This window comes from Rattus rattus, chromosome 11, assembly GCF_011064425.1.
Source record: "Rattus rattus isolate New Zealand chromosome 11, Rrattus_CSIRO_v1, whole genome shotgun sequence".
Taxonomy (NCBI): domain Eukaryota; kingdom Metazoa; phylum Chordata; class Mammalia; order Rodentia; family Muridae; genus Rattus; species Rattus rattus.
The window spans coordinates 10,903,897-10,928,139 of NC_046164.1; the positions used below are offsets into that span (position 1 = coordinate 10,903,897).

Sequence of the window (24,243 nt, forward strand, 5' to 3'; positions counted from 1 at the left end):
GTACTGTGTGAAGACAGTTATGGGCATTGAGAAATGACCACAGACCTATTCCTAGCCAGTAAGACTTGAGACTTGAGGAAAGGCTTGCTGGGAGAGCCTCCAAGAAAGAGCTCTTCAGGTCTGTGAAGAAACCACTCATCTCTTCCTCTGCTCACTGCCAGATCTCAATGGATCTGTAGATCAGTCACAGCCATCACATGACCAGGCCCAGAAGGGAGCCAGCACTACAGACAGCAGGACGGAGAGGGAGAAAGAAGGTAGACTCCTGATGATGATGTGTCTTGCTGATGTGCCCAGCTGTCAGGCTCTACCTCACTTCAACAACTTATGTGGGGTTACAAATGTCCTCATTTAAAGATTTCTGTTACTCACAGGCCAAAGCTTTCCCAGCAAAGCAAGAACTACAGGTGTAGAAACCATAAACCCCAATGATGGCATGTCAGGTGTTCCCGGAAACAGCTCCCTAGCAACCAACCATCTCCTTTACAGTCATTTCCCTTCCCTCTCAACTACTCCACCCAGCCACCTGTCCTTTCACAGAATCAAGAAGAACGAAGAGAGGCACAGGGGCTGTTTCTCTGTTTTAGTTCCTCTCAGAGTGAGCAGGTGTCTTCTTACAGCCAGTGTGGCGTTAAGGCAGTGGGCCTTTCCCCACTGGAGCTACAGAGAGGCTACTGAAGGTCGTATTTGACAATCTTCCTAACAAAATAATAACAATAAAATAAAAACAAAGTTTGTTTTTTTTTTTTTTTAAATCAGGACATATCCTTCACTTATTTGCCTCTTGGTCATATTGGAGACATTTGTATTCATTTTTAATAACCCTCAAAATAGTGCATGCAAAGTGCTAAGCGTCATTTGCCACATGGTGCCATTAACTGTCACCACCTGCAGTGGTCTACTTAGAGAACACTGCACTGGATGTTAACACTGAAGCGTGCCCCGCCCTCCTGAGGCTCTGGATCCAGCACTGAAGCTTGCCCCGCCCTCCCGAGGCTCCGGATCTAGCATTGAAGCTTGCCCCGCCCTCCCGAGGCTCTGGATCCAGCATTGAAGCTTGCCCCACCCCTCGAGGCTCTGGATCCAGCACTGGAGCATGCCCCGCCCTCCCGAGGCTCTGGAGCTTGTTAAGGAGTCCGCTCCCTACCGCTGGGGTTTTGCTTTATTCTTATGAATGACACCCCTGACCGCTTTCGTCTCAGGGGTACTGTAATGCCTTTTATTTTCATATACAAGCAGCGATTTTGGCATTTCTTATGACAAAAAACCCATAGGAAAAGGCGGGCACGCTTAGTGAGCTTCCTGCGGGGAGAGGTTTTTCTGTTAGAGCTGGCAGGGTCTGCTCATCCACCATCTTCAGGGTTTGACCGTTCAGTTGGACGGATCTACAGGAAGGAAAGACACGCTTGAGTTAGGCAGGTTGCGCATGCATGGTGGCTCCTACCAAACCTGTGAGATCATTTTAGACCATCAAGGGGGAGTTTTGTGGCCGCTTGGATTCTATAATTCGTGTTTCAGCGGGAGGTGAGCTTAGGTGTTTGACAGAGACAAACTTAAAATGGCAGTGGGAGAGGATGTAACTGCACTAGCCGAGAGTATGTGTGGCCTTTTACGGAAACGTGCACAGATCCGGTACCTATTTTATCCTGTTTTCTGAAACAGCATCACACACTGTAGCTCAGGCTGGAACTTACTATGTAACCCAGGCTAGCCTCAGACTTCTAGCAGTCTTCCCAAGTCCACTGTACTCAAGGACTGACTGACTTTCTTTCTTTCTTTCTTTCTTTCTTTCTTTCTTTCTTTCTTTCTTTCTTTTTTGTTACTGCTAAAAACTGACGAGATGAGTTACTTTTATGCCATCTATGGAATTCATGTGTCACATGTACAACACTCATCACAGTGCCTGTACACAGTAAGCATTGTGAAAATATTACATATCACCACTTTTCATACAAATAAGTGCACCAGGCCAGGCCTGTGATCCTAGCTCTCAGGGGCTGGGGTCAGGAGTTCAAAGTCAGCTCAGAATAAACAGCATATTCATGGGTACAGGAGACCCCATCGCAAAAACCCCTAAAACGAAGCTAAACCTAACGGAAGTAACCTATTACCCATCCTCCTTGTAACATCTTGACATATTTATTCTGCCTTTCTAAGCATATAAACACGTTTTACATGAACAAAAATGGTGTGTTTTGCATACCTTCTAAAAACTGTTTTTCATTTAATACAGCCTAATGTTTATCCACATCTTACAGCATTCATCCACCGCGCCGGTTTGACGGACACACAGGGTTCTATGAGTTCATTAGTGCTTTACTTAATCCTCTACTTTGAGATATTTTATTTCCAAGTATCCTGGGTTTTTCTTTCTTTTCTTTCTTTCGACAGGGTCTCTCTATGCAGACCTAGCTGACCTGGAATTCACTATGTAGCCTAGGCAGGCTCCTAACCTATGGTCCAACCTCCTCCTGTTTCTGCCTCTCGGGCACTGACTGGGATTACAGGTGTGCACTATGACGAGAGCCTGGCTTGTATTGTTTGCTCTTCAAGCATTTTTTATCTCATTTCTTGCCTAAGGCTGGATCTCACTATGTAGCTTGGGCTGTCCTAGAACTCATTTTGCAGACGAGACTGGCTTTGAACTCACGGAGATCCGCCTCTCTCTGCCTCCTGAGTGGTAGGATTAAAGGTGTGCACCACCATGCCCAGTCACACCTCCCATCCTTACTGGGATCAGTGGGTAGAAAGAAACCAGCTTCCACCTTTGTAAACCTTTGTTAGACGCTCAACTCTGAGACCCGCAGCTCGGGACCTATGAACAACATGACCTGATTGTGCCAGGCTGCCAAGTCTATAGCGAGGTCCGCAGGCCTTGGCTTCGTTTTTACACACATCTCACATCAAACTTTAGATGAGGCGGGGAGGTCAGGAAGCCACAAGCAAAAAATGGGTCTTGAAAAGTTTCTCTGCATGGTGGTAGTTAAGAGAGCGCAAGGCCTATCTAAGTCCGAGCGATTTGAGAGCTTCTGTACCTCAGCTCGAAGGCAAATCTGATTCCTGTGAATTAATAGTGCTGTGTAAGACACGAAGGCAGAGAGGTCCTCAGGCTGAGGCATTTAATCAGCTGCACTTACAAACCTGTTGTGAGGATGTATGTTTAAGCTGTTCAGCATTGAGGAGGGGGGGGTTCTCTGAGGGAAGTAACTTCTTGTGTGTTTTGAAGATGGTTACCTTGTTTTTTTTTAAGCCTTTTTGTTATTTTTGTTTTTATTTTATTTTTTTTCCCCCGGAGCTGAGGACAGAACCCAGGGCCTTGCGCTTGCTAGGCAAGCGCTCTACCACTGAGCTAAATCAAAACGGGAGGAAGAGGTGAAAAGTCTGTTAAGCTGCCCGTGAGATGCAGGTTCAGGGAATTATTCACCAGTAGGTTTGGCAGAGCAGAGGATCCCCAGGCAATTCCTGCCGGACCTAACAGCCCGGATCTGAGTTCCCAGAGCCACAAGGTGGGAGCACAGAGCTGACCTCCACATGCTATCCTTTGACCCCTGTGCTCAGGAATACACACACCACATGTATTTAGAAACAATTCAAGGGACTTATCAGGCTGGAGGGATGGCTCAGTGGTTAAGAGCACTGACTGCTCTTCCAGAGGTTCTGGGCTCAAATCCCAGCAACCACATGGTGGCTCACAACCATCTGTAAAGAGATCTGACACCTTCTTCTGGTGTGTCTGAAGACAGTGACGGTGTACTTATAATAAATAAATAAATAAATAAATAAATAAATAAATAAATAAATAAATAAATGTGATTTATCTAGAAACACACTTATGAACTTTCTTACTCTAGTCAAAAAAAGGAAGAAGGAAGGAAAGGAGAGAGAGAGAGAGAGAGAGAGACAGAGAGAGAGAGAGAGAGAAGCTGCTTTGATGCTACAGGAGACCCCCCCCCACCCAGCCCTGTGTGTGGTGTTTTGTTCCACACACATGCCCTTACTAGATCAGACTGTGCTTCAGCCCCTGTGGCTGTCCGTCACCAAGAGGGGTATCTTTTCAGAACAAATAATCTTAATTTGAAAGGTATTCTGCACACCATAAACATCAAGCCAGCCACAAGTCCTTTGTCTACAACGGTGCGCTGCCTACAAGATATGTTAAGGCAATGGCGGCACAGAGTGCGTGGGAGTAACCAACCAATAACCGATCTGATTTAAGGCCCACTCCATGAGGTGGAACCCACTCCTGACACTGCAGTGGTGACCAAGAGCCTGAGACTAGATAGCCCAGGGACCGAGGGTAAAGCCAAATAATACTGGCCTAACACAACAAACAAAGACGTGGCGATCAGACAACTGGATGCTACTCTGCTATATTCACAGATCAGCGTCATGTTTGCCCATCATCGGAGAAGCTTCTGCCTGCGGCAGACGGGAACACGTACAGAGACCACAGCCAGACAGTGTGTGAGAGTGAGAGGCCTGGGAACACTCAGCCCTGAAGAGGACGTCTCCCTCAAATCCCTCCCGTCAGAGCCAGGAAACTTGCAGAAAGACTCTAAGGGTCGGGGGGGGGGGGTTGGAGGACGCCATCCCTGAACAAAGCTTATCTGAACCCACAGGCTGCACGGGGCCTGCGCAGATGTGGGCCAGGTCCTCCCCAGGACAGAATACAGCTTCCAATTTAGTGGCTCCCGGGCCTCCTGAGTGCGAGAGGGAGTGGGTCTCTGATTCTTGTGCTTTGTGGGGGGATTCTTTTCCTTCCGTTGGTTTGTCTTCTCTCAACTTTGATGCGATAGTTCCTGCTTATATTTTATTTCGTTATAGTTTAAAGAATGAATAAATGAATGCATGCATGAAAACGTAGCCGCTAGGGAACGGTTTTCTCCAGTAGAGAGGCACACCCAGTCTCCCCGGGTGGGGAGCAGGAAACAACAGACACCGTTTTGGGCATTGTTTCATTTTGTTTTCTTGGAGGGCTTTTGTTGTTGTACTGTTTTTTTGCTTTTGTTTTGAGAAAGAACTTAAAGCTGAGTGGGTAGGGAGGGAGGAAGGGTCTGGAAGGACTTGAGGGAGGGCGGGATATGATCAAAATATATTTAAATTTAAGAGTCGTTTTTAAAAATTAAAAAAAAAAGGATTAAATAGACCGAGTGGATCTTGATACGTGAAGAAATTTGGGGTTACAGATTTTGTCCTAGGATGGCTATTAGTTGGCATCCATACCCTTCTACACTGGAGTTACACTTATATGAATAAGTATTCACATATGGGATTTCTGAAACTTAAAAGAAAAATATTGGAACGCGACGCTTACCCCTTTCTTCCCCTCCATAAAAAAAAAAAAAAAGTCTCCATTGTGATAAATGCCAATAAGCTTACATAAAGTTTGCAACCAACCGGAACATTTACTCACTTGGAAAGCAGTCCGTCAGAACCGAAAGGCTTCAGCAGGTACTTATCCACCGGTCTGCTGAACATCGGAGGCGGCAGCTTCAAGTGCTTGGTGACATTATGGAGGTTCAGGACGTACAGAGTTAAATCTCCTTCCCGATACCTTGGGCTAAACGCAAACGGGTTAATCCAGTCACTAATGTGTCCGATGCCAGTGATAAAGAATTTAAACGTGCATGCGATCGGACACACTGAGTGCCCGTATTCACAACGGTGGCGGGACCTACGAGCATCCTTTCCTGGGATGACGTTGGAGCAATCGTGTGGCCCTATTTTGTAAACGAGAAAAGTACTGCTCTCCACACCACCACCTCCCGGGATAGGACTCTCTGCTCCTTTGTTACACGGGGGCCCAGAAGCCCATGGCCAGGGCATATGTTCATATATATTGGAAGGTTTAATAAGAATAAGATCTATTCATGTGACTTCGCTGCAAACTATATAAACAAGAGCTATCCCTAGTCTTATCAAAAGGCTGAGCTGAGGGGGTTGGGGATTTAGCTCAGTGGTAGAGCACTTGCCTAGCAAGAGCAGTCCCCAGCTCTGAAAAAAAAAAAAGAAAGAAAGAAAAAAATACCATGTCCTTGAAAAATAAATAAATTAATTTAAAAAAAAAAAAGACGGAGACAGGCTGGGGAGATGGGTAAGCTGTTAAATGCTTGCTTAATCTCCAGAAACCATGTAAAAAGCTGGACACGGTGGCTCACTGCTTGTAGTTCTAGCGATGGTGGGAAGAGGGAGGTAAAGACGTGACACCCTCGAGCTTGCTGGCCCCACTAGCCTAACAAACCTGGCAAAGTTCCAAGCCTTTGAGCCTTCCTTCTCTAATAAAAGGTAGATGGGGTTGGGGATTTAGCTCAGTGGGAGAGCACTTGCCTAGCAAGCGCAAGGCCCTAGGTTTTGGTCCCCAGCTCCAAAAAAAAAAAAAAAAAAAAAAAAAAAAAAAAAGAAAAGAAAAAGGCCCTGAGGAAGGACCCCAAAGAATGTTGGCTTCTATATGCACCACATGTATGTATATGCACACATATGAACATGCCCATATACAAGAACATACAAAATATAATAATCACACAAAATAAAAAAGATAATTAAAGGGTTGGAGAGACGGCTCAGTGGTTAAGAGCACCGACTGCTCTTCCAGAGGTCCTGAGTTCAATTCCCAGCAACCACATGGTGGTTCTCAATCATCTGTAATGGGATCTGATGCCCTCTTCTGGTGTGTCTGAGGACAGCTACAGTGTACTCATATATAATAAATAAATAAATCTTAAAAAGAAAAAAAGAATCCTGCCTCTGTTTCTCAAGTGCTGGGATTAAAGGTGTGATTAAAACCACAGCCTGGGGTTGGGGATTTAGCTCAGTGGAAGAGCGCTTGCCTAGAAAGCGAAAGGCCCTGGGTTTGGTTCCCAGCTCCGGAAAAAAACAAACAAACAAACAAACAAACAAACCAAAACAAAAAACCACAGCCTGGCATTTTTTTTTTAAATGTATTCTTAATGTGTATGAGTGTTCTGCCTGCGTGTCTGCTGAAGCCAGAGCATCGAATGCCCTAAACAGAGTTACAAACAGCTTAAGTTGCTTGTGTGGGTTCTGGTACTGGAAATTGAACCTGGGTCTTCAGCTGCTGCTCTTAACTGCGGAGCAATCTCTTCAGCCCCTATTTCAGCAAGTGTGTGTGTGTGTGTGTGTGTGTGTGTGTGTGTTCCTGTGCACATGCACACATATGCAAATGTGCTGTGACTACAGGTGTTCATGATGGCCACATCAGGCTTTTTCTACCCGGATGCTGGATGTTAACGCAGGTCTCCATGCTTCCAGGGAACATGTCCCCTCTGGAGCAGTCTCTCCAGCCTGCTAGCGATTTTTGAAGTCAGATCCTGCTATCATGAAGACAAACAGGAAAGGATAAAGAAGAACAGGAGTCCTATTCATCAGAGCTGGGGGGCAACCAGAGTGCTGGGCCTCCCCAATCCAGAAGGAAGTTCTGTGCCTCCCCCATCAGACTGCAATCCAGAAGGAAGTTCTGCGCCTCCCCCATCAGACTGCTGTTGGGAGAAGGATGTGTCCCATACGTACTGATAGACGTTCGTGCAGTGGAGGTACACTCGGAGTTTGCTTCTGTCTGGGCCTTTCACTCTTGACATTAACACCTTGGGACCTACCAGTTTCTTGAACAGGAGAGAGAGCCAGTAATCCTAGTTCATGGGGCAGAGGGTAGGGATGGAACAGAAAACAGGTCTCTGGTTATTTTCTAATTTGTGTCATAACAAGCACAGCTATCGTATGAGGATGACAATTACCCCAGGGATTTCCATGACCACAGTAAATGGGATAAGCCCTGAGCAGAATAAATCAACCACCACACTATCTCCAACAAGGAAACTGAAACATTGGCTAAATACATTCAAGTCATTCTCTTAGGAGTCATTCTTAGAAGGGCTGGGGACATGGCTCAGCAGTTAGGAGCAGCGGCTGCTCTTCCGCAGGACGAAGGTTCAGATCTTAGACCCTACACAGTGGTGCAGAACTGCTTGTAACTCACTTTCCGGGAAAGCAATGCCTTCTCCTGGCCTCTGAGTTCACTGGGTATGAAAGTTGGCCCACACATAAATGCAGGCAAAACACCCAGACATATAAAATAAAAATTTAAAAACATTTTTAAAAACTATACCATTAAAATATCCTTAGAAAACAGATCTTCAAATGTTGTTTTATATGTTTGCTCAGTTACTTTCCGGTTTTGAAAGATAGGACACCCACACTTGGCTTCCATTGATATAGAGTAAAAGGTCAATGTCACGCTTCTTAGGGTAATGGTCATCATACCTTATGGTTTACTCACACACACACACACACACACACACACACACACACACTCACACACACAGACATACATACACAGTCATACATACACACAGACATACACACATACACACACACACACTCACACACAGACATTCATACACAGTCACACATACACACAGACATACACACACTCACAGACATACACACACTCACACATACAGATATACACACACTCTCACACATACACACACACTCACACACACACACATACATACACACACATAGACATACACACACACACATTCACACATACAGACATACACACACACTCTCACAGATACACACACAGACATACACACATACATACACACACACTCACACACACAGAATACACACACTCACACATCCACACACACATTTACACACACTAACACATACACACACTCACACATAGACATACACACACTCACACATACACACACACAGACATACACATACACTCTCACACATACACACACTCACACATAAACACACACTCACACATACACACACACCCCAGTCATAACACACTCTCTCACAGAACTCACACATACACAAGGTAGAACGTTGGATAAAAGGTTAAATTTCCTCATTTAGCATCAAATATAGTACGAGATGGGCAAAAATAAAATTTTATTCATAATACCTTGAAGATTATATATGTACATACATACATACAATTTTTTGAGACGGGATTTCACTGTGTAGCTCTTTACTGGATTAGAACTCACTATAGACTGGCTGGCTGCAGCCGGCTGGTATTAAAGACATGCCCCGCCACACCTGGTTCAAGTCGTGAAGATTATGGGTAAAGTAGTTAATTATTTGAATGGTGTCTTCTAAAACAAATACACAACCCTGGCATGCTGTAAGAGTTGGACAAACTTTATAATGTTATAACATAATTTGTTGTCCTTGTTGTTGAGACATGGGGTTACTCTGCTGCCTAGGCTGGCTTGAAACATTCTGTGTGACCTGGATGGCCTTGAACTCATGGTGATTCTCCTGCCTTGGCCTCTCAAGTGGGATTATTGGCAGGAGTCACCACACCTGGATATCATAAAAAGCTGTGGCCCTTTGCTAGTAACTAGGATAGCATTTCCCACTCCCTCTCTCTCCCTCTCCCTCCCCTGCCCCGTGTGTGTGTGTGTGTGTGTGTGTGTGTGTGTGTGTGTGTGCGTGTGCAGGCACATGTTTTCGATAGTTTGTAAGTCAGTGTGAACAACCTTTCTTGTTGCTCTCTCTGCTTGTCGCTAGATTCACCAGAATATCTGGCCTCAAAACTTCTGGGACTCCTGAGTCCACGTCCCATCTCCTCATACAAGCCCTGGGATCACAGAGGACACGGCTGCACCAGGTTTCTCACAGTCCCTGAGCATTCAAAGTGCAATAAAAGGGCCAAGTGTGGCCAAGTGTCCTTTAATCCCAGCTCTAGGGAGGCAGAGGCAGGGGGATCTCTGTGAGACAATGGCCAGCCTGAGGTACACAGTGAGTTCTAGGACAGCCTGAGCTATAGAGTAGAGAGTTCTTATCTCAAAAAACAAAACAAAACACAAATCAAAATGCAATTAGTGCCTCCCCACACCGAGCCATCTTCCAGTCCTGGAATAACAATTTTAGCTTTTGTTTGTTTGTTTGGTTTTTTGTTTCTTGTTTTTCAAAGCAGGTATAGTCCTCAATGTCCTGGAACTCACTCTGTATACCAGGTTGGACTTGAACTCACAGAGATTCCCCTGCCTCTGCTTCCTGAGGGCTGGGATTACCACCACCCAGCTTTTTTTTTTTTGGACAATATTTTAAAAATAATTCCCGATTCTTAGTTTCTGTTCTTGAGTCACAAAAAAAAAAAGATAAGAAAAGAAAAGAAAAGAAAGGAAAAAAAGAAAAAAGAAAAGAAAAAGAAAGAAAGAAAAAAGAAAAGAAAAAGAAAGAAAAGAAAGATCCGAAAGGGTTCTTCTCCCAGCCACACATGGCTTGTTACTGAGGGCTCTGACTGTCCCCAGGAGGTTAGAGCAGGGCTGGGGGCAGACTTCCCTCTACTCTCAGACCCAGGAGAATAAGGTCACTTACGGGCAAGGGCTCGAAGTTTTCGTCCACTAAGTGGTAGTTGCCTGCTCCGAAGAACACCTGCCTCATCACGACTTCTATCCCCAGCTGGGCTGACAGGCCCAATTTATCCAGCCACCTGGGACAGAGTGACAAGAGCTCTCTTTAGGTTGGAAAACAAAGCCATCCCATTCTAATTACACATGGATTTGTTCATCTAGGTGGGAGGAGTTGACAGGAAACGGTAGGAATGGCGTTAATTGAGAATAAGTCATTCAAATGAGACGGTGATGGACGCACCCGCTCTCCCACACCACACGCTTGCCTAGAGTGACGTTCATAGGCCGGAGGAGTTTTCTGGAGGGCAAGACAACGTCTACAGAGCAGAATTAAATAGACAGTTCTTTATCCAGTGGTCTCAATCCTCTACCCCAAACACACACATACACAGAGAGAGAGAGAGAGAGAGAGAGAGAGAGAGAGAGAGAGAGAGAGAGAGAGAGAGAGAAGAACGCTGTCAACAGTGACTCCAATGTCAGCCACACACAACCACAACCAAAACGGTAGGATCATCTCCTCTCTCCCCGACACCTTCGGCGAATGGCAAACTCTTCTGTCTTCTTCTCAGTTCTGTGTGCCCTTGCAAAACACTGAAGGCTCATGTTTGATTCTGCCTCATAACATGGAAGATGGTGGGGACAAAGGAGTCAGAACGGAAGTGGGGAGCCTCAGTGGGCTCCAGGATGAAGACCAGGCAGCCAGATGCCAACTGGAAGCCACCCTGTTGTGGTTTGCCTTGGAGTTCTCTCTGAATTTGTAAAATAAAGGCAAGAGCTCAAGATTTGGGCAGAGGGAGGAGTCGGGAGCGAGGGGGAGGAGTCATGAGGGGAGGAGTCATGAGGGGAGGAGTCATGAGGGGGAGGAGTCGGGAGGGGGAGGAGTCAGGGGAGGAGAAAGGAAAGAAGCGAGGAGAGAGTTGTCCTGGGAGAAGGAGAAGCTGGAGACCTGGCAAATAAAAGGTGCAAGGGATGAGGGATTTGGGAGCTAGGAATAGGACAGTGTAGGGTGGATCTGCCCAATCTAGACGCTAGATTGTTTTCATGTTAATCAAGTTGCGTTTTCTTTGTATGGGCCGATTCGGGTTGGAGAGGAAACTGCAACAAACTGCAACACCACCCCAGCTCCAAAGCCACCAAATGTATGCAGTGGTCACCGAGCCGTCACAGCCAGCCCTGAGGTGCACAGGTCACCCTCTGAGTGCGACGTAAGTGTTTTAGGGCTAAGCTTGAGACTCTGCAAGGAAGCTGCATACGCACTAAGTGTCCTCAGAGCCCAAACTCTGGGAGGACTTTTATCCTTGTCCCTCCCCTCCCCACCCTCCTTTCCTCCCCTTGTTTACCTCCTTTCTTTTCCCACAGGGGTTCATGAGGGAGCTGTGGCCTCTTGGAAAACAGCAAGCTTCCTTAGAGAAAGGACTCTCATGGCTTGGACCTTAAATGGTCTCCAAAGGCCTCAGCTTACGGTGCTTTTGTGAGGCAAGAAGGCCTAGCTGGAGGACGTAGATCCTTGGGGGAAGGGGTACCCGGTCCTCCTGGCTCCTTCTCTTTTGCTTCTGATCACATCCATGAGGTGAGCAGTTTCACTACCACATGCGTCCGCCATTAACAGTCTGCTTCATAGACCCAAAGGCAACAGGACCAAGCGATCTGGGGCTGAAGCCTCCAATAGTGAGCCAAATAAACCTTTCCTTTCTTACATGCTTATCTCCGGTATTTTTCCACAGTGACAGAAAGATTACACAAATTCTTTGGCCTATTTTTCAAACACAATTGTTTCTTTCTTCCCTTCCTCCTCCTCCTCCTCTTCTTCCTCCTCCTTCCCCTCCTCTTCCTCCTCCTCCTCCCCCTCCTCCTCCTCTTCCTCCTCCTCCTCTTCCTCTTCCTCCTCCTCTTCTTCCTCCTCCTCCTTTTCCTCATCACCATCACCATTACCACTATCATCACTGTCATCATCTTCATCACCATACTACCACCACCATCTTCTTCTTCTTCATCATCACCATCATCATCACCACCATCATCATCACCGTTAACACCATCATCACCATCATCATCACCACCATCATCATCACCACTGTCATCATCGTTACCATTGGCACACTGTGGGTGGAGCTTGGGGCCCGTGAACCCTCTAGTGAGCTCTCTACCGCTGACATATCTTCAGGCCTCATTTCCTGTTTTTATTTTGAGACAAGACCCCTTAGTTGTCCAGCCTGGCCTTGAACTCACTCTGTAGTCCAATCAGGTCTTGAACGTGCAATCCTCCTGCCCCAGCTTCCTAAGTAGCTAGAGTGACAAATGCATGTCCTCATGCCTGGCCAAACTTGATAAAAGAAATTTTATACTTGCTTACGATGGTTGTCTGGGGACACCAATTAAAGATGTCCGACATAGTTTAGCAAACCTTACATAAACGTGTATGTGTTCTCGCCTGCACGTATGTCTGTGCAGCCTATGCATACCTGGTGCCCATGGAAACTGTATGATAGCACTGAATCTCCTAAAACTGGAGTTACTATGTAGGTGCTGGGACTTGAACCCCAGTCCTATACATACAGCCAGCGTTCCTAACCACTGAGCTATCTCTCCAGCCTGGAAACCACTTTTTTTCTAAGTCCCTGGCACACAATTTTAGGGCTCTACTCGGAAACTGTACTGGATGCGGGTTTTGGCTGCCATTAGTGGATGTAGAAGAGCTGGAACCTGAGCCCGAAGGCCACACAGTGTCACTCACATAAAGCCAGCTGCAAAGGTGTTGGACAGCAAGGGCGCTCCGCCGCCGTAGGCAGAGCTCGTCTCTCCCAACCAGACCTTCTTGCCAGGCGTCATCTCCTTAGTCACCTGAGGAACAAGGCCATTGCAAACAAGTCAACCACCTCAGTGCAGAGTGTCGTGTCTCCGGGCTCATCTGTCCTGTTAGGTATAAATCCATCGGTAATCACGCAAGCCTTCGCCATTCTCTTTTATGGGCCTACTAAGGTACAGAAGGAAGAGAAATAAACATGGTCTATGATCGTCAACGCCACTGAAAGGCCATTAGAAGGATTTCAATTTCTAGCCATCACAACGAAATAAGATCCAATGCTGAGGAGGAAACCAAGGAAGGAGACACGGTGCTCACTCTTTAAAATCGGGAATAGAATATGACAATACGTATATCCATAGACATCATCAGACCGTATCGTAGAGACTGGTGTGGCATGAAAAACTGAGAAAGACTATTACCTTCAGAATTTTTTGCACAGATAGGATAAAAGTGTCCAGGACATCAGAGCTCAGAAAATCTTCTTTGGTCGCAACTCGTCCATTCAAGTAGTAGCTAAATTATTCAGAAAAAAATGACAATTTACTCCCTGCTGTTCAGTCAGTTGTGAACCTTGTTCCTCTTCATACCCTTTCTCGTCATTATTACTTTTAAAATGGCAGTTCTTCCAGAGAGAAAGGAACACGGGGAAGGGACTCCTTTATCCAAATAACTATGTATCAGAAGGGACTACTTTATCAAATAACTATGTATCAGAAGGGACTACTTTATCAAATAACTATGTATCAGAAGGGACTACTTTATCAAATAACTATGTATCAGATGGGACTACTTTATCAAATAACTATGTATCAGTTCTTCCGCCTTAAGAGACAGGCCCATTACAGGTACTCGGGGTCACTCACTCCGGCAAGCAACTGGTTTTCCTGCTTCTGTAGCTCATGGCTCAGTTGGCTGTGTGCCTCGATCTTTGTAAGAACCACCACATTATTTAAAACATTACATTTTTGTTTAATTAATATTAAAATGTTTGTATAATGGCATTTGAGATGCCACCTGTTTATTGAACTTTTAAAAGTCAATCCCCACTCAGGCAAAAACAACAATAAATACAACTGGAATTATTTTTTCAGCATTAAGAATTCTTATTCTTGGGTTGGGGATTTAGCTCAGTGGTAGAGCACTTGCCTAGCAAGCGCAAGGCCCTGGGTTCAGTCCCCAGTCCCGAAAAAAAGAAAAAAGAAAAAAAAAAAGAATTCTTATTCTTTTGGCTGGAGGTGGTGGTGCACACCTTTAAGGCCAGCACTTAGGAGGCAGAGGCAAGCCGGATCTCTGAGTCTGAGGTCAGCCTGGACCACAGAGAGAATTCTAGGACAGACAGGGCTGCACACAGAAACCCTGTCTCAAAAAACCAAAAAGAAAGGGGCGGAGGGAGGTGTGGCACAGAGACTTTGTCTCAAAAAAAAAAAAAAAAATCAAAACAAAAACCAAACCGTCAGAAAAAGAATCTCTATTTAAAAAAAAAATTGTTTATTTAGAGACACAGTCTCAGCCTGTAGCCTTGGTTGGAACTCAATATGTAGACCAGGCTGGACTTGAACTCACAGAGATCTCCTGAGTGATAGGATGTGCACCACCACACCCAACTTCTTTTTAATTTGTGTGTGTGTGTAAATGTGCACCTGTAAGAGTTACACGCACATGCGTGTGTCGTGCCCTTGGAGGCCAGAAAAGGGTATTGGATCTCTTAGAGATGGGGTTACCGGTGGTCGTGACCTGGGAACCAAACCCAGGTCCTCTGTAAGAAGAGCAAGTGGTGCTTTTAAGTGCCGAGCCAGCTCTCCAGCCTGTGAGCTGCCATTTGTAATGTAACTGTGATTGCCTCATGAGGGCCTGGGGGAGGGCGTCAAACAAACCGACATTAGTAATGGAACACTGAGCTGTGAGTACTTACTGATGCCAGGTGAGAGAGTCGATCACTTCTCCACCAGCCTTCAGGAAGCTAGAAGAAAAGTCCCGTGTTGGGTCACTTACCCTCAAACAAATGAGTGCCTCAGAAGAGCTTCATCCCCTGGGGATGGCCGACTATGAGTCTCAGGCAGCACAAATATCTTAATCATACTTGGCATTTGCTCCAGAATCCTTGAATATTTTCTATTTTGGTAAACCATATAATTAAGCAGCAAGCTGTTTACCAACATGTGGACTACTGGGGCGTCTCCACCGGAGGAAAGGGGTTCCGCTTTCTTGCCGAGAGAGCAGCGAAAGCTAAGAAGGAAACCCCTGTCCCTCAGAGCTGAAGCCAGAGTCAGACCAAACAGGCTGAGAGGAGACTCTAAGACATCCATACAGCCCATAGCAATATCCTGCTCACACCTGACAGAAGGCACATGCTTGACTGCCTCTTCCTAGGACACTTTGGCTATTGTCAACAAATTTGGGACCATCTAATCTCAGTTCAGCGGGCTAAGTTTAAGTACACATTAATTTAAGCATTAAAAATAAAATAAGAAGGCTTCAGGTGGTGATGGTATACACCTTTAATCCCAGAATCCAGGAGGCAGAGACAGGTGAATCTCTGAGTTCTAAGCCATCCTGGTCTATATAACCAGTTCCAGGACAGCCTGGAACTCTATCTTGAAAAACCAAGAGAAAAGGAGGAGAAGGAGGAAGTGGAGAAGGAGGAAGTGGAGGAGCAGGAAGTGGAGGAGGAGGAGGAAGATGAAGAGGAGAAGAGGAAGAAGGAGGAGGAGAAGGAGGAGAAGGAGAAGGAGAAAGGAGAAGGAGAAGAAGAAGAGAGAAGAAGAAGAAGAAGAAGAAGAAGAAGAAGAAGAAGAAGAAGAAGAAGAAGAAGAAGAAGAAGAAGAAGAAGAAGAAGAAGAAGAAGAAGAAGAAGAAGAAGAAGAAGAAGAAGAAGAAGAAGAAGAAGAAGAAGAAGAAATTAGTTGTACACCCCCAGTTCCTACCTTCTCAGCAGCTTAACTGTCTTCCCTCGAGGCTGACCAATGTCAGGACCATAGAGTTTTGCGTTTTGGAAAGCTGACTTTTGTAGAAGTTTATGCAACTCCACAAAGTCTTCTCCTAGCTGCAACCCATCGATGGAAATCTGAGCTTTCTTCCAGAAACTGTTGGGCTCTGAAAGACAGCAAGTCTCACACTCACCTCTCACCTGAACATTCTTTCTTTCAACACAAGCCTACAGCAACAAAACGTTTTTCAAACTACAAAACCTAGAATCAAAAGTCAAGAAGAGTTATTAAAGACAAGAGCTTGGGGCTGGAGAGATGGCTCGGTGATTAAGAGGACTGACTGCTCTTCCAAAGGTCCTGAGTTCAAATCCCAGCAATCACATGGTGGTTCATGACCATCTGTAATGAGATCTGAGGCCCTCTACTGGTGTGTCTGAAGACAGTTAAAGTGTACTCATATATATGATAAATAAATAAATTAAAAAAAAAAGACAAGAGCTTGGAAACCAACGTTTGGGTCACAGCATGAGGGTGGGGTAAACAAATTCAAGTTACTAGTAGAGATGTTAAGCATTTGGAAAGTAGGTTACCTCCAGGATTTAGTAGCCTGATTTTTATTTATTCCCTTACAAAGAACAAGAGAAAAACGAGGGCTGGGGACATAGTGCAATTGGTAAAATACCAGCCTTGCAAGTAGGGGTCCTGAATTTGAACCCCCAGACTCCATGTAAAAAAGCCAGACATGGTGGCTCATTTGTAAACCTAGCACTGGAGAGGCAGAGGCAAGAGGACCTCTGTGGCGTGCTCTCCCGCCAGCCTAGTCTACAAGGTGAGTTCCAAGGTGAGTGAGAGACCACAGCTTGGTCACACCCAAGGAATGACACTTTAGGGTGTTCTCTGGCCTTTGCATGTTCATCCATATAAGCATAGCAGACAAGCATGTAAACACACACACACACACAGAGAGAGAGAGAGAGAGAGAGAGAGAGAGAGAGAGAGAGAGAGAGAGAGAGAGAGAGAGAGAGAAAGAACAAGAAATGAAAAGAACAGGCAGGGAGAAAACTATTATGTGTAGAACAGTGTCTGTCCGAACAGCATGTGTTCATCATCAGATGATGGCGTTTTTGTCTTTGGGCCTCACATTTAGCTTTTCGACTGATGCATGGGAAATTCTTCTACAAATATTTTTGAATAAATCTGACTAATCATTAACGTGTTAGGTAGAACTTATACGTTCCTTGGGGCTGGAGAGATAGCTCCACGGTGAAGAACATAGGCTGTTCTTTCATTTGGCCTGGACCCGCCTGGTGGCTCACAACTCTCTATAATCTACGCTGGAAAGTTCTAGACAGCTTGAGCATGAAGTGGAAGTTGGAATGTGGTCGGGAGTGTAGTAAGTACTTTCTGTTGCAATGACTGAAAGCAGCTTGTGGAGGAAATAATTTATATTGCTTATTGTTTTAGAGGGTATGTTTTATAGTGACCAACTCAGGAAGCTGAGACAGAGAGAGAGAGAGAGAGAGAGAGAGAGAGAGAGAGAGAGAGAGAGAGAGAGAGAGAGAGATGATGCTATAAACCCTCAAATCCAGCTCACAGTAAACACTTCCTCTAGCTAGCAAGGCCACACTACCTCCCCCAACCCTTCTTCCAGTAAAAGACCCAGTCTGCGTATACCCCAGCCTACGGGGACATTTCTCATTTCTCATGTGGAGATTGCGTGACAGACTGAAAAACAAATGCAAGGGAGGGGGAAAATCAAACTGCCAACCTCACCGTTCAAACAAGTCCAGGGTGCTAAGCACGAGAGGTTTAAAGGACTGCAGTGCTTATGGGAATGTGGGAGGAAGCCTGGAGCGATGGCTCCTGTATGTTTTCTCATCTCGTGACTACATGAAGGTGTGCCAATGAGATAGTCTGGCTGGTGAAGCATTTCAGAGAACACACAGAGCCGGAAGGACAGAACCAACCTCGAGAAACTGTCCTCTGACCTATTCATGGGTCTTCTATGGCATGCGACCTTCCCCTATCACATATATCACATATATGACGACGATGATGATGATGTGATGATGATGATGCACATTTGAAAAAAGAAAGGAAGAAAGAAAAGGCAGACAGACAGACAGACACATAACCAACACCACCAGCATTTAGGGTAGCAGTTAACAAAGTGCTTGTTGTAGAAAGCAAGAAGGCCTTAGTTCATATTCCTAGGACCCACATGAAATGCTTGGTGTAGTAGTGTGCCTGTAACCCAGCAACGGCTGGGAGGGACAGACAGAAATCCCAGGGCTCAGTAGCCAAACAAACAAATAAACAAACAAACAAAAAACAACAGCAAAAAACTGCCTCAAAAAATAAGGTGGGGACTGATGGAATATAAAAACAGAAAATGCATTTATGAATGAAATGTTCCCGGATACATACCGTTGCCCAGTTCCCAGGAGATGTTATAACCTTTGGAAGAGCAGTAGTTGAGGAGAAGCTGGGCGTTGGAGCTGTTCCACCGCAAGTCTGGGGTTCTTAGTAACGCATTTAGACCAAAGATCAGGTCTAACCTCGAGCACTTAGCAAAACTGTAGAGCATGTCCACCGAGCTTCCTAAAAGACAAATGGTGGCGTTTAGTGACGTTGATGCCGCAGTGAAGACTTCCTCCCAGCTTGCTCTTCACGAGTTTTCTTTATATTGTTCAGTCGAAGGAACCCTATTCCTAATAAATGACTGTTGCTATGCCCAGGCGGTGACACAACTGGACAAGCATAAAGCAAAGGAAAGCCTGAGCTGGGGTTGGAGCTCGGATGGTAGCGTAGTTGGCTAATGTGTGGGAAGCTGAGGATTCCATTCAGGCCTCAGACCCACTGTCCAGACGAGGATGGCCTTTCACTGTTTTTTTCCTTTGGTAATTCATAACATTTGATTAAGAAGGAACCTATGTCATCACTGTTATGTAAACAATGACAAAGATCAAGGGACACATCAGGAATCATGTAGACAGTAATATACATTGTATATACATTGTATAGTATACAATATACATTGTCACATTGTCCTTTATACAATCAATGTAACATACAATAGTTAAGGAAACTTTAATCTTTATTAAGCAAACATCTTTGCATACACTGCCTTCTCTTTATCTTTCTGTGCCTTTATCATTTATTTGACTTTAAGCAATTCTGCTGGAATGGCTTTATCTCCTGGGCTATCTCATGCACTTCCTTAAGATTAGCCAATGCTTGATCATATTCTGTTAATCCTGCATCCTTGTGCTTTCCGTACTGTGCTTTAGTATTTGAAGGGTCCACTTCAAGACCCTCCAAGCAACTGTCAATTACCCTCTGCCAATTTGACATCTTCAATTGACAAGCACCCGTGCGCCTGGTCCCTGACTGAGAACTAGAACTCAGCCAGGCCACTTCTTTTAGGTCTCCATAGTCCTTCCCAGGCTGAGGTCTTCCAGGATCTCCTGTTCTCTCATTTTCTGCTACAACACAAACCATAAGGGACAGGACCTCATACTAGCCTTTGATAAATAATAGTCACCAGAACCTACAACTTAAGGCTATAGGCCGCAGTCTGGACAGCTCTGCTTTCTCGATAACAGCCTTTCAATATTCACGTACCTTAAAACCTTCGCATATTTTTTAATGGCCATCTCCCAGTTCTGAGACTTGAAAAAAGTATTTCCAATTATTTAAGTCTTTAGATATTAATAAAATTTTATCTACATCTTCTAAGTCTATATCTGCATCCTCGGGGAAGTCTGGATGACTGACACCAGAGCCATCTTTGGGGAATATTTCCCAGTCATCCCTTTCCTTCAATTCTCCACATTCTGCAATAACAGAATTTGGCAGATTCTTCACCATTCACTTCTCCATTTTCAAGCATCCTTGCCACACCTAGCCCTTTTATTACTTGACCAAATACCACACGTTTCCCATCCACATGAGGAGTTGGACCTGTTGTGATGACGAACTGAGAACCATTTGTATTGGGGCCTGCATTTGCCATGCTCAGCAAACCCTCCCTGTCCTGCTTATAATGAAAATTCTCATCTTCAAGTTTTTCACCATAAATACTTTCTCCACCTGTCCCATTCCGATTTGAGAAGGCTCCAGCCTGAATCATGAATTTCTTAATAGTTCAGTGGAAACGGAATCCTTTAAAATGGAGAGGTTTCCTGTTGTGGGTCCAGTGCCTTTTTCTCCTGTACGCAGTGCACGAAAATTTTCTGCAGTTTTAGGAACAATATCTACAAACAATTCTAAAATAATTCGTCCAACCCGCTCCCTGCCAATGTCCACGCAAAGAGGACTCTCAGGTTCTTGGAACTGGAAGGCTTGGCTTCTGGGGATGGGTGGGACATCTTCACCGCAGGAACTGGAAGGTGGGACACAAGTGCCTCATGCAGGACACGGGCTCAGACTCTACTGCACCTCTACATTTTGGCCTTTCATGGCCACAGGGGCTCAAACTCAAACTGCACCTCTACATTTTGGCCTTTCACTTCTCATCCTTCTGCCTCCATCTCCTAAGCCTTGGCGACTGTAGCTTTCTACTTAGGATTTGAGAGTGTCGACCACACAATTTTAGGTTTTCACACTTTCATTTTTATCTTATGTGTATGGATGACCACTCACACATGCCTGCATGCATGTCTGTGTTCCTCCAAGTGTATGTATGCATGTCTGTGTTCCTCCACATGTATGTATGCATGCATGTGTTCCTCCACATGTATGTATGCATGTCTGTGTATCTCCACGTGTATGTATGCATGTCTGTGTTCCTCCACGTGTATGTATGCATGTCTGTATACCTCCACATGTATGTATGCATGTCTGTATACCTCCACATGTATGTATGCATGTCTGTGTTCCTCCACATGTATGTATGCATGTCTGTATACCTCCACATGTATGTATGCACGTCTGTGTTCCTCCACATACCTGCATGTATGTCTGTGTTCCTCCATGTGTATGTAGAACTTCAGAGGCCAGAAAAGGACATCGGATTTCCTGGTACTGGAGTTACAGATGTTGTGAACTGCCGTGTGGTGCTAGGGATTGAGCCCAGGTCCTCTGGAAGAGCAGCCACAGAGGTATCTCTTCGTCCTCAACAACACGATTTTAAATGTGCTCTTTGAACTGAGTCTCATACATGTAATAAGTCTCTATGGTTTTCATATAAATTCTCAAATCATTTATTCAGCAGAAATTCAAAGAACCCTTCTAGTTTAAACACACACACACACACACACACACACACACACACACACACACACACACACCCCTCCCTCCATCTGATAAACGTCCACACTTTCTCCTTTGCTTTCTTTGGCTTCTAAGTCTTTGGCCTGAATCCCCTTTGTAATCACAGCAATGCAGTCTCAGACTCAACGCAGAGTCCGGGCAGCCTTAGGTGTAAGGGTTGGTCTGGTGCTGATATGTATTCAAATGCTATGTACTGGACCCGAAGATCTGGTTGCTCCAAGATGAGGAGATCCTCACATATAGCAGCCTTTTGTTGTGTAAACCTGGGCCCCAAGTTATCCCTGATTGGTTAATAAAGATGCCTGCATCCTGGGCTGAGCAGGAGAGGGGGCGGAGCAAAGGTTCCAGGGCTATGGGGTCCTGGGCAGAGACCAGGAGGAGGAAAGAGGAAGAAGGAAGAAGTCACCATGGGGTAGGTAGACCCTAAGCACGTGACAATGAGGGCAGGTCTGTTCGAGTAGGAGTGGCCTAGGGGGAACATGGTAAGTGATATCCAGAGGTTACTGACAGGGAGTAGACAAAATGGCACAGAGGGTTGAGATCCGCCCTGCTCTAATGCTTTAAGATTTATTAGGTTTTGTGTCTTTTACTTGGGAAGTATATGGTCTAAGTGCGGTAAAAACTCCCACAATAATATTTACTACAACACTTAGGTGTCGAGATATCTGCTGTCACCTACTGTCACAGCACAGTGGCCAGCCAGCAAGGAGTGACATGCACTGGGATTTGAGAAACCACCTAACATTCCACTGAGTGCTAAAGCCTTCATCTGGGACAGCCTGGAGCTCACCCCGAACCCCCACACTCACTTTGCTGTGAGGTCTACACAGCACAAGTGCTTGCCTGCCTCCATGCTGGGATTGTGTCGGTTCTTCCTCAGCAGTCATTCGTAATCCATGCAGACCCAAAGATCAAGTCCAGGGACCTACACTTAGCGACAGAGCCCACTGCAAACCAGCTCAGCTGCCGCAGCCACGCCCACGATCGCTTGCCTATTGCAAGGCTGACATGGGAAGTGGGTCAGGGATTGTCAACCCGAGTCACCGGTTCATCCCTGCCAATTACGGATGAGAGCAGGAACAGGGTGTTTACCCTTCAGGGCACAGCTGTGGATTTACTGCCCCAAAGGAGAACCAGACACATCTACTCTAAAGAGCAAGGCCGAGAGACATGCTCAGTGGCATAAACTGGGGTCCTAGGACTTAGAAGCCTAAGGCAGAAGAATCAAGAGTTTGGGGCTAACCTGGGCTACAAAGTCTCCACCAACCTGACCAGGATTAAATAAAGCTTACTTTAGTTAGATAACTGTGGAGTTGGTCTTTCTCCTAACAGTACATCTCCTGACAACATGATAAACACTAATATCTCCTAGGACCAAGGTACTATACTTCTGAGTTCAAATATATTCTTAAAAGTAAAAATAAGAGTCCAGTGATGTGGCACAGTAAGTAAAGGTTTGGTTCGATAGGATCCATATTGTGGAATTAGATAACCAACGTCCACCAGTTGTCCTCTGCCCTTCACACACGATACACACACACGTGCACACACACACACACACACACACACACACACACAGAGGCACACACATACAGACACATACACAGACACACCACACACACAGACACGCAGACACACACAGACACACACACAGACACACAGGCACACACACATATGCACATACACATGACACAGACACACAGACACACACACACATGCACACATGGCATAGATATAGACACACACACACAGACACACACACAGACACACACACAGACACACACACATCACACACACACAGACACACACACACATCACACACAGACACACACCCAGACACACACACATCACACACAGGCACACGTGCACACACACAGGACACAGACACAGACACAGACACACACACACACACACACACACACATGCATGCATGCACGCACACACACACAATGAGAAAGCAGAGAGATCTTTGGGATGAATATAAACCAGGTGACACATTAAAGAAATAGAACCAACCTTTCCTCCCAGTTACAACATAGATCAGCAGACAGACATTCGGCATAGGGCTGCACTTGAGGGGGACAGAGGCAGAGAGGAGAAAGGTAGGAAAAGGAAGCTGAGGCTAGCTCATCAAATCTGACCAGCCTAACAAGGCAGCTCCTTCCTTCTTTCTGCCCAAACAGGCCCTCAAGGCAAACGCTTTTTTGTTTGTTTTTACGTCCTCTACTTAAGCCTGTGGGTTTCCACCCCCTTGCGGTCCACCGACCCTTTCACAGGGGTCACCTAAGACCATCAGGAAACATAGGTATTTACATTACGATTCATAACAATAGTAAACTTACTTATGAAGGAGCAACAAAAGTAATTTTACGGTTAGGGTCCACCAGAGCATGAGCAACTGTATTAATGGGTCGCAGCATTAGGAAGGCTGAGAGTCGTAAGCAGGTCTGACAGGACCTGCACCGGGAAACTTACCTATATTTTCTAGGACGCCTGTTCTGTCCTGTCCTGTCCTGTCCTGTCCTGTCCTGTCCTGTCCTGTCCTGTCCTGTTCTATTTCATTCTATTTTATTTGTGTACATTTTAGCATCACCAACACAGTGTCTCGACGGTACCAAGCCATGGAAATGGAAATCATTTATTACCTAATACCATGTGGTCAGCCTCCTCACTTAACCTACACAATGATCTCTTACAAGTAAGACCTTACACTGTGGATTTCTAGCACTTTCTGTCATTCCCGTAGAGGGATCAGAGACGGCCCTGCTTCATGCCAAATTTAACTCAATAAGTTAGGCTTACCAACATGTCTGGGTAGCTTGACTCCACTTAAGAA

At 45.5% G+C, this 24,243-nt stretch overlaps 1 protein-coding gene and 1 pseudogene across 1 annotated transcript in view; both read right to left on the minus strand.

Annotated features, from left to right (window-relative positions):
* Window positions 1–1,198: 1,198 nt before the first annotated feature.
* Window positions 1,199–24,243, minus strand: part of Hpse (heparanase) — a 40,033-nt gene continuing 16,988 nt past the window's right edge. The window contains exons 4-12 of the mRNA XM_032916734.1: window positions 18,561–18,734; window positions 16,131–16,299; window positions 15,119–15,166; window positions 13,626–13,719; window positions 13,135–13,241; window positions 10,366–10,480; window positions 7,528–7,646; window positions 5,414–5,560; window positions 1,199–1,385 (exon numbers count right to left, since the gene is read on the minus strand). Of these exons, the coding sequence (XP_032772625.1) occupies window positions 1,226–1,385; window positions 5,414–5,560; window positions 7,528–7,646; window positions 10,366–10,480; window positions 13,135–13,241; window positions 13,626–13,719; window positions 15,119–15,166; window positions 16,131–16,299; window positions 18,561–18,734 (1,133 nt within the window). The 3' untranslated portion in view covers window positions 1,199–1,225. The remainder of the gene's footprint in view (window positions 1,386–5,413; window positions 5,561–7,527; window positions 7,647–10,365; window positions 10,481–13,134; window positions 13,242–13,625; window positions 13,720–15,118; window positions 15,167–16,130; window positions 16,300–18,560; window positions 18,735–24,243) is intronic.
* On the minus strand, window positions 19,234–20,503 carry LOC116912610 (annotated as a pseudogene).